Here is a 13,281-nt window from a genome sequence, read left to right on the forward strand (position 1 = left end):
CTTTTTGTCTCTGTCGTTCTTAGTATTGATTTGGTTTATGTTTCGTTGTATAAGTCCGTAAATCTCTGGTTTAATGCAGCATGCCAGTTGATGGTCTAGGTTCATTTTTTGTTTTTTTAAGTCATGTAGTTCTTTGTATTTTGTGTTCAACATGGTTTTAAGTAGTTTTTTCTGTAAATTTTTGGATAATGTTTGTGTATGTATTAAAATTTTTTGAAAGTTTTACCTTTACAAAATTAGGGGTTAGTTGTTCCTTTCTACATTGTTGAATAAAATAAATGTCATTTCTTCTATTAATAATTCGTTGGTTTAAATTTCTTAGTTTCTTAACGATCGTGTGAGCGTGTACTGTTAATAGTGGTGTGCGGTAGGCTAGTTCAGACATAATGGTAACAGGTAAATACAAATACACTGAGAAAAACACAAAAACTTACACTTCTCGTACAATCGCCGTGATGAAATAATAATCAGTGATGTGGAGAAACCCACTTGTTGAGAAATATATATGCAAAAACGGCTCGTTTGGGTTGAGAAAATATTTTACATAGAAGGGCGAACAACGTTTCGACCTTCTTCGGTCATCGTCAGGTTCACAAAGAAAGAGGTAACTGACCAGAAGCTGACCACATGTTTGAAGGGGTTGTGTAACTGAGTGTCGGAATGTAGAGGGCGGTATTAGATGTTTGAATATACAATTTTATTTTATTTTATTATATTAATATAGGTATAAAGGCGTTCCTTTATATTGGTTTATTTTGGGTTTAAGTTGTTGTATAAGTAAGGCTTCTTTAATTTTGCGTTTGTTTATGTTTGTTTCTTTATTTAGTATTTGAGTGTTTTCTATGGTTATGTTGTGTTTGCATATATTTACGTTTTCGCAAACCATGTCATCTGCATGAAGTTAGAAGATCCTTCCTTGTAAGCCAGATGTGGGATAGTCGTACAATTTTCCAGAGGAAGTCTGTGTATTTACAACTTTAGATTCTCTACGGTGAACACAACAAATAGGCTAAAGTGGCTTCGCTCTAAAAAAACAATTCATGTACATTTATATTATTTATAATATAAAGTTTAAATATCACAGTGTTTGTTTCTTGAACTTGTATTTAATAGGTTCTGGTTTTGAAATGAGTTAATATTCATCTGAAATATTTAAATGCAAGTTATTGTGAGTTGGAGTTTATCTCTCTTAAATACGATCGTTTGAAGTTATCAAAGAAATCTAAGGATTGTGAGATGACTCTTCATGAGTTGAAACTGTGTTATGTATATGATTCTGGACATTTTTATTTCTATGCCCTTTTTGTACAAAGTTAATCGTTGTTTTTTGCCCTGATACAAATATTACAACGAATAGAAAAGCCTGCCAATTGATTCATAAATCAAAAATCAATCATGTGCAAGTGTCATTTCTTACATGTATATTTATCTAAAAATAACACTTTTTATACTGAAAATACTTATAACTGAAGCTTGGGGGTTTCTGATTTCACTTAAATTAACGTGTTGTACAAGGTATCGTTAAAGTTAGAAATGACAAAAATACCAAATACAAAGTGACTATTCCAACTGTGGTGTTTTTCACCTTGTAGATTTACTACAGATCAAAATTCAGGCGTTCTAAATGGAGGTTTTCAGGTAGTGGATATTAAATACAAATGTTTAATTATACAGCAGAAAGAACAAACTATGGAACAATGCATACTCCTCACTCTAACATAGATTATCGATGAAGGTTAGATTATTTCCATTCCAGTTAATTTCACAAGTTTCTTGGTGCAAACCTATTAGACAAAACACTGCAAGTAGATTATAAGTTTCTTTTGGGAGTAAAAAATTTACAGAGAAAAATTAAAATAAAGAAGTGCAGTGGATACTTCTGGAATTTACATATAAAACGTATTTCTCTATAAGTATCAAATAGTTAGACCTGCCCATAACAGCAGGTTCGTTAGGATATGAGAAGAACCTTATAACATAACTAAGGTTTCCTAATGTATCTAAGGCAACGAGACTGGATAAATTTATCAAAACTGAACACAATGTTTACAATCTGTAGGTTGCAGGTTCGAATCCCTGTCACTTTTCAGCTTCTGGGTGTTATAATTTGGTGTTTAATCCTACTATTCATTGGTAAAGGACCAGCCCAAGATTTGGCGGTGGGTGGTGATCACTAGCTGCCTTCCCTCTAGTCTATCACTGCTAAATTATGAACAGCTAGCTCTCATGTGGCTTTGCGCGAAATTCAAAACAAAACAAAACTTAATCTGATAGCTTTCACTCTCCATTAAAATACGATTATTTTTCAAGTATTATAGTCTCAACTCAACAATCTCCTATTAGATCTGGGCTAAAAAGGCTCACTAGAATTCAACAGGTAAATTCAATTCCTATGTCCTGTTCGTGATAGCATTACCTCGCGACTTTTGTTCTTTTACAGCATTGGTCGACTGCAACCTTTAAACAATGTCAACTCGGTCAACAAAGGATATTACAGTCGTTAGTTCTTTCAACCTAAATGCTATATATTTCTGCAATGTTTTTTTGAGCAAAATAGACATTATCCAATAAAGATAATTTCTTTAAGTTCATATATCGCAAGAGCAAGAACCAAACAAATGATATGCTCTCGAAATGTGGAGATATACAATACATATGAATTTTAACTCCCATTATTCATAGCTGTTAGTAGACACCAAGTTCAATGGAATTTGGCGGTTTCTAACTACGATGACACACATTTTGAATAAAAATTTCAAAGTGGGCTCTTTGAAAGATTCAAACAGAAATATCTACCAGTGACAAAAATTAATGCTTCAGCGTACGCCAAAATTGGTTCACTTACTCACAGGTGACTTGTTTAAAATTTAACCAATCTGCATAAGAAAGAAGTTATAATGTGACACACGATCCTATAAGGTTAGATATGCTATGAAGAAGTTAAACTATACTTGCTATGAAGATCCTTCAAACGACTAAGCAGTTTTCAAGTAACTTCAGGTACTGATTCGAATTTCGCTATATTAGGGCTATCTGTGCTAGTCATCCCTAATTTAGCAGTAAAAAACTAGACAAAAAGATGCTAGTCATTACCACCCACCGACAAAGTTTGGGGCTACTCTTTTACCACTGAATAGTGGGATTGACTTTTACATAGTAACATTTCCGCGGCTAAAATGGCAAGAATATGTTGGTGGAAATTAGATTCGATCCTCCGATTTTCAAAGTGCGAGTGCCTTAACTCGCTGGCCAGTCAACTGCTAATAGCATTAAACTATAAATTGAAACATAAGTTAGGATGGAATGAGTTGAATCAAACAGATTTAGTATGTTTTGGGAATTGCTACTGTCATCCTACCTATACTTTTTAAGATGATAATGAAAAACACTTATCATATATGATCTATCAGAGTTCTGCTGCTTTTAAATGACACATAAAGACAATTAATCAGTTATTAGTCATGGCATATCAGTGAGCTTAAAAATATTATTCAACTAAAATATCGTTAAAATTTATTTAATTCGCAGATATTGTTCTGAGTCAGATTAAATAAATGGTGTGGTCGTTATGCTCAAAGCTGCACAATGATTTTTCTGTTTTAACCCTATAGACTTATCATAGAGTTGGAGATTACATAAGATAATTTTGTTGCTTAATTTACACTTTCCTAAGAAGTGTGTAAGTTAACTTTAAATTATATTGAGTGGAATACATTATCTTATATTAGTTTTGAGAATAAATTAAATTTAAACAAAATGGCCTTGGTACATGGGAAGCAGCTATTCCGGTGCTCAAGCTTACTAGAAGTTGATATTTAAAATTCTGAATACTGAATTTGAAGGGGAAATATTCTTAAACTTGAGAATAGTTTCACCAAGGCCCTTTGTGACTTTGCTACGCCACCTTTTAAACATAAAACTGTTGTGCTGAATTTGGAAAATCTCTGAAAGCAAGTGCATAAACAAACCTCTGTAATGTCTATGAATCTTAGATGTACAAATTTGTACATTTTTTTCACTAAAGTATTACTTTATCGTTGATTTTAAATTGACCTATATACTTCAGTAATTTGAAAATAATAAAAGAAGAATATTCAGGATTGCATTGTTAATTATTGTTAAAATTAATAATGTATTTCTCTATGTATGTAATGAATATCACTAACATTATAAAAAGATATTTGGTTAAGTAAAATGATAGCCACACCACAACGAATTTCTAAAATATTCCTAAGAGCATAATTTTGTAATTTCAATAGGTGCTACCAGGCGGCTGTAAAGGGTTTGAATGACCAAACCAGTGAACGCACTGACAATCAGAAAATTGTTTATAAATGTTTGCGTTAAAGCTTCAATATGTTGGGAATAAGTCACGTATGGTGTCGTCATTCAAATAATTCGAATCTCACATTTTATTGAAAATAAGCCAAAAGTATGTGTGTCCTGCTTTACTGTTATACATTTAATCGTAATTAATAAATATTATATGCCTTGAAGTTCCATAACGTGATAAGTAATAATTTGTTATGCTACGGTATTTGGCGTTTTAAGAAAAGTTGTGTGTGTGGCCAATAATAGTATTGGTATAGATACTTCGAACTGTTTAGGCCTATACGTGGTTAACCCTAAATTGGTAAGTGATCCTATACACGATATCCCTTCTAATTCTAATACTACTACTAGTATTATTTCTAAATCAGGAATCAACTTGGCAGATCTTTGAACTTTCTTCAACTTCAAGGTCCGTAAGAAATGGGGTTTAAACGTGTTAGCGAATAACTTTTACGCGTAACCTAACTAAGGCAACACAAAAACTCGAAGTACAAATTTTATTATTTTATAAATCGTATTACATTTCAAAGATCACAATCAAACTCTCTTAAGCTGAAGATGACTTAGGAAGGTCGAAACGTTATTCTCTCCTTATCAATAAAAGTGTTAATACCCATACCAGCCATTCTGAGATACAATTTTATTTCATGTGGGTTTCTTGTCATCAAGAGATTGTAAAGTATTTTTTAAAGCTAAAAGTGTTATTGACAGAAATAGATTTGAAGTTGTACATTTATGCTGGTTTATGCTTTATAGCAATTTTTTTATTTTTTTTGGACTACTATTTTGTTATATCAAAAGAAACTTGGTAAAGTCAAGGAAGTTGCTCAGCTAAAAATGACTGAAGTATAACCAGTAAACTTAAACATAATAAAAGTTAAAAATTAGAAGATGACTTGTTTAACATCCTGTTGGGAATTATATTTAGCATGGTAAGTTATTGTAAATCTTTGTGGTACATTGGACATGTTCTTTTTGACAATTCTAAGATTGTTAAATGTAGAATCGTTAATACTAACTTTGTGGTATTGTAAATATATATTTCTTTGTCGTGCTGGATTAAAATGTGGGCATGAACCATAGAAAGGTATTTATAATAATGTAAGAAGAAAGGTGAGAAAGGGACATAGTCAAAACAACTTAATTATTCAACATAAATGTAATTATTTGCATACAGTTATATTACCAGTGCAAAGCTTTTCCTAGAAAAGAAAAAGAAACTGACTAGTTATTGGTTCTCAGTTCACTTTATTATGTAGTACTGTAACATATATGCCATACAATGTCACAGTATGTATAATGTGTGTAAATATATAATTTCTAATTCTCATTGTTTTAGTTCTACTTGTTATGTAAGCTTTTTCTTTAAGTACAATTTGAAGGAAAATTAATATTGTTATTTTGTAGCATATTTTCACTTTTTTTTATATTTGAATTGAGAAACAAATGTATATTAAATTTGAGAGTGTTAGTTTAGATATCCTGTTAGCATTTGTGAGTCCGACTGAACGTCCCAGGCTGGTTACATTATCTGTTAGTTTAATAGAGTAACATAGAATTATTTATTGTTATGGGAATCTGGTGGATGCAATGTTTTATATTTTATTTCAGATGTAAGATCAGCAATTTGTATAAAGATGCATTCATTTTGGACCACTTTATGATAAGTGAAATAATTTTTTGCTATATATTTTTTTAGTAGTACTTTAACATGTTACTAAAATGAAACTATCAATATTGTCTAAAGTAGACTATAGTAAGTAACAAAACTCAAGAGATGAAGAAAAGTTTTACTTAAATGTTGACACTGATCCAGCCATACTTTATTCACTCTTAAATTACATTAAAGGTTTCTTAAACTGACTGTAGTCATATTACAGTTTATTTATAAATAAAATTGTGTAGTCACTGTTCATGACTACTTCCTGGGTGAGGCATGTTTTGATGATAGAGAGAATGATTGTCACACAAAATAACTGTAATACTGCACCAGCACTTGGCTAATGAGCAATACTGAGTCAAGTTCATTCATCCCTTCAGTTCTATCTTTTGTACTAAAATATAAATTGCATGAAGAATATATTTAAATTTAGGAAGAACCTTAAGTGAACTTTTATGTACATACTTTCCTTGTTAGTATTGAAATACCTTTTCACAAAACTAGGTCCAATGCACTTTTAGGTATTGTACAAAATGATACCTAAATTTACAGAAATCCCCTGTGCTGGGCAGTCATTTTGATCAGAGTACCTTAGTTTTTTTATGTGTGAACTGTTCTCTATATTAAAATACTTTTATTTGTGATCTTTCAGCCCTTTTACAAGGGACTTCATCAGGCAACAATATGCTGATATTGCTAAGTACATTGTAGTCTAATGAAGGTTGCATATAACAATCTACGCATTCATTTACCTGCATTATCATTCTTAAAAACATCTTAGTTTTTATTATAAAACATGAAGGAAAAATTTGTTTTCTATGTTTTCTAGTGAAAACACAGCACATTTTTAACAATTCTCTATCCAGTAACTTCTTAAAAACCTGGAATCATTTTTGTAACTCTTCTTTGAATTCTGTCAAATTTTCTTAAACTTATTAAAATTTAGTATTCGTAGTTATGGCTAAAGATGCTAACAATGTAATAATTAACAAAATATTTATAATATGATCATGTGTAATCCACATCAAGCTTATGTTTATCTTGAGATTACTTGTGTAGAAGGAAAAATTTATTATTTTCATTTTACTTTGGGAGAAATTAAGCTTAAATTTTTATTTTCTTAATTAGTTTAATGTTGATTTAATATATTAATAAAGCTTTGTCCCCAAATATTTAAAATATTCTATTATAAGCTTGATAGATTTATACAGAGCTACAGTTGATGTAATTGCATTATTAATACTTGTTAATCACATTTTTACCAGAATTAAGAACACAGTAATTCATCAAGTTGTTCAGAATTTTGTGTTATGTACATCCACACCTTTCTTCATTTACGAAATCATAGGACTGCTATTTTTTGTCATGAATATGTTACTTTTGAGACTGTCAACGGTTCTTCTGTAATCCTCAATTCTTTTTTTTGTTTATTTCACGACATGTCAATTGAATTTTATTACATATTTTTGTTTTTCATACAGGAATATAGATAAGTGAATTCAAACAAAAGCAGTATCTGTACGTTACTTACATTATTGTGTTTTATGGCAATACAGAATTTCTGTGATGACAGGGAAGCAGATACTCTGTTATTATGAACTAAAAAAATCCTGACAACTAAAGATGTAAATTATGAAACAAAGGATGGTTGTCATATGTGAAAGATGGGAAAATGAGAGCATACATTAATATACATGCAGTACATTTTTAGTACATCCTGTACATGTGATGCAATATTTCATGTGGAATCAATTTGTTCTTTTCAAAAAAAAAAATCATTAGAGTTCTTTGTGCAGGAAACTAAATTCTTGGTAGAAAATATGAAAAAGTTCTTAACATTTATTGATGAACAGCAGTCTTAAACTCCTAATAAATGTATAGCACCAGTTGTCTGTAAAAGTATTCATGATATGGGTCACAATGATATGTTAATTGTCATGTTGACTGAAGTACCTTGTTGAGAAGAATAGATGCTAGAAAGGATAAACAAAGCAAAACTGTCTTATCTTAATAACCTGGATTGTAAACAAATGCTTGCTGTTCAGTTGGAATTTAACAGGAAAAGCTGTTCCAGTTCTTATACCTCTGTACTTTAATCATATGGTCTTCAGAATATAACACAAAAATCAGAGGCCTCTATCTCACAAGTCCCCTGATAATCTTGTAAACTTACCCTTCTTTGCTTAAGGTAAAATAGACATTTTAATTCATCCCTATAAATTTTTTATCCCCACAATTATCCTATTCTAAATTGCTTCTTAATCTTTTCCTTTCTTAAGTGAGGAAACAAAAACTGTACACAATCTACAAAGTGAGGCTCAGCTAGTGATCTATTTGGAGAGATAGTTATTGTTTTGACTTTTTTATCAATATTTCTGTAAATACACAATACAATTGTATTAGCCTTACTAGGAACAAATCACTGATGAATTCAGTGACCTTATCACCACTATATGATTTTTTTCTCCATTATGCTGATGAGTAGGTTCCCATCTGTATTAATTACATGATCCAAGTTATCCTCTGTATATTATTTTGCATTTAATAAAACTTAATTCAAAAGCTTTTGGCCCTTCTATTCCAGTACGGCATCCATGCTACAACTTCTCGTGGTATTTGCACATCATAATGAGGGTGGATGCCACTTTGACAGTCACATTTTTCTTTTGAAGATTTGATGCTACCTTGAAGAGTATTTCCTAGAAATAGACACAAGGGTTAAATTCATAAAGCTGTTCTGCACAGAAAACAAATTATGAAAATATTTTTAGAATATAAATGTATGTGTTAAGAAAATAAGTAAAAACCAGCAAAAACATGCTAAAAACTAGATATAAACATAATTACATTCAAAGTTGTGATGTCCCAAAACAAAAAAATAACAATGTCTTTAAAATATTTTAAAGTACAGTGTTTTTCACTCATCTTAGTTTTTTTGTTATTATTATTAACTTGTGGAAATGTTTGCCAGTTGTGATGTGTGCTGCTAGTTTGAAAGTCGATGTTAGTTATTATTGTTATTAACTTATGGGAAGGTTTACCAAATGATGTGATGTGTGCTGCTAGTTTGAAAGTTGATGTTGGTTATTATTAACTTGTGGAAAGGTTTATCACATGATGGGGTGTGTGCTGCTAGTTTGAATCCCTTAAATTTGTTTTTGGATAATTTTAAGAAAACAAAGGTTCATGTTTAATTTTGCCTGGTTTCTGTGTTGATGTCCTGAATTAATGCCTTTTGCTTATTCTTGTCTTATCTTCTAATGACATAAAAGAATTAGAAAAGTAAACAAACTATAAGCAGTAATGTATATTGGCTGCAATGTCAGAATTAATATAAAAGCTAGTCTGTAGGAAGCATTAGCTACACAGAATATAAAAATCCACTGAAGTTTTTGGCTATGTTATTTAAAACACACACATTTAGACTCTATGGATAGATAACAATGGGTTTAATAATAACTTTTATACAGTTTACATTTTGTAGAAAGTATAACATAGTTCTAGAGTACACAATGTTTGAATTATCTTATGGTCTTTAGCTACATTACATGTACTTGCCATTTGTAGATATGGTTTTAAGCTCTTCAGAAAGTCTTCAAAACTTTGATTTTTATTGTTAATTTATTACCTTAGAAACAGGTAAAGTTGATGACTCTCCTGAGTTTCCAGAATGATTTTGTGGTAATTGTAGAAGGATCTGGTTGGAGAAGAGAAGCTTTAGGATGTCGGGACTGGAAAATAACCCAGTCCTTCACGTTGTTGTTGTCGGGTTTCACCACAAAAAAGGGTGCCAGGTATAAAATTTTTTTTTTCTCAGTGTCAGTTTACAAAAATTTCTTGATTTATATTGAAGATTTGAAATTCATTGTAATTATGGTAATATATTCACATCTTATTTATAAATGCATTTTGGTTTTAATTCAAGAAAACTTCAGAATTGACCAGTGAAATTATCTTGTTAACTTAAAATATGTTTTGTAGAGTTTAGCAAATGCTGAGAATCTTGTTATTTAGTGAACCATGTTTCTGTCAAGTGTCTTATTACAAATTATATGGAGATACACCTGAATCTGAAATGTCTGAATAAATCAGTTAATTATTTTCAGTTTCTGAAAATATGTTCTTCCCATTCTAACTCATAAGTTTTCTTTTAGTTATTCTTCTGTTTTTTGAATAGTATCCTTTATATAAATATTGAGAAAGGTGTTATGCAGAAACGTATAAATCAGCGGTCAAATTCACTATCAGATTAACTTGTTTTTCATAATCTAATAACAGTATTAGATTGAAAAAATGGGTTACTAGTGATCTTAAACTTTGTGGATTATTATTTCTTTGCATGATTTGAGCAACATATAAAACAACTTGGCTTGTTCTACAATAACATGTAGAACTTCCTGATGTGTCAGACAATCTTGTGTTTTATGGTTTTAAGTATTTCATTTGTAATTATGGTATTTAAGTACTGTTTGTTAGTATAACAAAATACGTTCATTTCGTCATCTTTTGTAATAGACATCTCGTGCTTAACTTGTTGGCATTATATAATTCCTGCCAAGTCACTGAAGTTGTCAAACAAGATTTACACAAGATTGATTACATACTAATAATTAAGAAAATTATTGAGCATATATCAACCAAAAGAACAACACATTTAAAAATATGTTGTTTCCAAATCTTACAATTCTGAATTCACTACCACTGTTGTATAGTGATAGTTATTGTCCCTTCTCTAATACAACCCCTGCAGAACACACATTATTTTTCTTTATAATGATTGTTGTAAAACAATGGTTATTGTATCTCAGGGCAGCTGGTGTGCGTGTTAACACTTTTACTAATAAATCAGAGAGCAATGTTTTGACCTTCTTAGATCATCTTCAGGTTAACAAAGAGAGTCTTTGAAAATGGGGCCAGCTGATGTCACATACTCTGTAAATACAGTGTATCTAAATATGTAACATCAGACTCTATTAACTTTAAATCTATTCTTAATCAACTAAATCATAAAACCTTAATTGCCAGTTTTGGTATAATCTCCCTCTGCACAGAAGTTCCAGCCACTGAAGCCTGCAAGGTAGCTTTAGAACTTAATATCCAAGACCCCAGCCAATTGATACACATCCCCAGTGACCAGTTACTAACCCTTATAGAATTCACTACCACCAAAACTATGTTCAAAACTACCTACAAATAAAATAAATGGCTTTAATATGGGGAATCCTGTGTCACCAGTTCTAGTCAACATTTAATGACAATAAATCCCAAGATTCAACAAACTGCAAAACTTTGCACTGCTTCATGCCATTTGTTCCCAATATCAATGAAAAAATGTAAGACACATTCCAGTAAACACCAAATTTATTCAAAAATCAGGTACAAAACTAAAGTCCATACATTGTAAAAACTACACTGCAAACACAACACCAACATTATTTATCAAATACAATGCAACAACTGCCATGATTTCTGTATTGGAGAAACAAGCAGAAAAATGGAAACTAGATTCAAAGAATACAAAAAACACCCTCACATGTTTTTGAACATTGCAAATCAAATAAACACAACATAACCATAGAAAACACCCTGATACTAAGTAGGGAAACAAATATAAACAACTGTAAAATCAAAGAAGACCTACTTATACAGCAACTAAAACCAAAATTAAAACAATATAAAGGAACACCTTTATACCTATACTAATTAATAACCCAACATCCAACTGCAATACCCCTGTAGTTCTGTACCCTTTTACACTCTTGTCTCTAAGATGTGCCCATCAACAATCAGTTGCAAACTCTATCTGTTAACTTGAAGGTGGATTGAGAAGGTCGAAACATTGTTCTCTGCTTTATTGGCAAATTGTTAATACCCGTACCAGCCATCCTGAGATACATTTTATATAACACTGATTATTGCCACTTCCATACAACTGCTGTTGTACAACACTGATTATTGCCACTTATGTACAATTATAGTTGTTGTGAAACACTTGTTTTTACTCCCTTCCAGGTGGACTATTCCTACCCTCCACTGTTAAAAGGTCAACCTTTTGATAGCAGTGAACTCCCTGAATGTTGGAAACACCTTCCTTCCCTTGCTTTACCTGATGGAGCACACAATTGTGAGAAAGGTAATTGTTATGGCATCGAAGAGTATAAAGTGTGAAAATGGTTTGTACACTGAATATTTATTTTCCTTAGAAATTACATTTACCTTTCAGAATATGTATTTAATGTTCCTTCTGGAGATTGTTATATTAAATGTCAGCCAGCTGATGAAAAGTTACAAAAGTATGTCTGAAATATCTTGCCTAGTTCACAATCACACCCTTTTTTATAATAATTATACCTAATTATAATGAATTGTCTAGATGTTTTTCTGTGGTGTTCTAGTCTTGTGAAGTTGGTATGAGCCATGAAATTTCCAGTAGTAGACTTTTCAGCTGTTTGCCTTGTGTAGGGTTCAACAGCTTTTCTTCCTGAAACATATGATTTCTCTCTTTCTACAAGAAACCTGGGTGAAAAGCATGGTATGGATTATGGTAAGTTGTCTGGACTGAGTGACATCAAATTTGGACTGTTCTTGAATTTAAACAAATTTCTTGCCAAGGTTTCTGTCCACAAGGTGGCATGTCCTACATGTTGAGGGGGGACCCTTGATTTAATTGTGCACATCCTCAAGTTTGGCATGGGTCCCATGAGTCATGGGTGCTTAATTTATTGCCTTTTTTCTGTACATTATCCAAAAATGAATAAATGGCTATCTTTCATATAAGGACAGTGTCTAGCTTTTAAGGATTAAAAGAGAAAGATTATTTTAACACATGTAAAAAAAAAACCTATTGCATGTAAACTGAACATTTAATTAATTATTTCCAGTTTAATAAGAGTAAAATGAGAATAACATAATTATGTAGTTTTTTAGTTGATTTTTATCAAAGCCTCTCACTTGCTCTGGAATGTACAGGTATCAAAAACAAGGTTGGATTAGTGAAATCTATTATCTGTAGTTAGACCATGAATATAAAGAATCAGTTTTTATATATTATTCTGACTGAACACAAGTCAAAGAACACTATTGTTGGAAAAGTTAAACTTTAGAACTTAAAAGTAAGAATTACTTACCTTTTACTTTTGTAAATGTTATAAAGTTTCCTCATCTAATCCATGATAAAACAAACTGTTTTATTTTTGTCAGTTTTTTGTTTTCTGAATATTCTTAGCAAAATGTAAATGCCTACAAAAACTAAGTTTTATTTGTAGAGACTAACGTATCAGTGATTATTT

General features: G+C 31.1%; 1 protein-coding gene across 2 annotated transcripts in view; it reads left to right on the forward strand.

The window, feature by feature from the left end:
* Window positions 1-4,301: 4,301 nt before the first annotated feature.
* Window positions 4,302-13,281, forward strand: part of LOC143252456 (late secretory pathway protein AVL9 homolog) — a 33,128-nt gene continuing 24,148 nt past the window's right edge. Inside the window, exons 1-3 of one of the 2 annotated variants that reach the window (XM_076504603.1) lie at window positions 4,302-4,432; window positions 9,626-9,786; window positions 12,005-12,125. In XM_076504603.1, coding sequence (XP_076360718.1) covers window positions 9,715-9,786; window positions 12,005-12,125 — 193 coding nt within the window. In that variant the 5' untranslated portion in view covers window positions 4,302-4,432; window positions 9,626-9,714. Of the gene's footprint in view, window positions 4,634-9,625; window positions 9,787-12,004; window positions 12,126-13,281 lie in introns of both variants that reach the window. The other variant, XM_076504602.1, reaches the window with a different exon arrangement.

The sequence above is a fragment of the Tachypleus tridentatus genome, chromosome 6, assembly GCF_004210375.1.
Source record: "Tachypleus tridentatus isolate NWPU-2018 chromosome 6, ASM421037v1, whole genome shotgun sequence".
Taxonomy (NCBI): domain Eukaryota; kingdom Metazoa; phylum Arthropoda; class Merostomata; order Xiphosura; family Limulidae; genus Tachypleus; species Tachypleus tridentatus.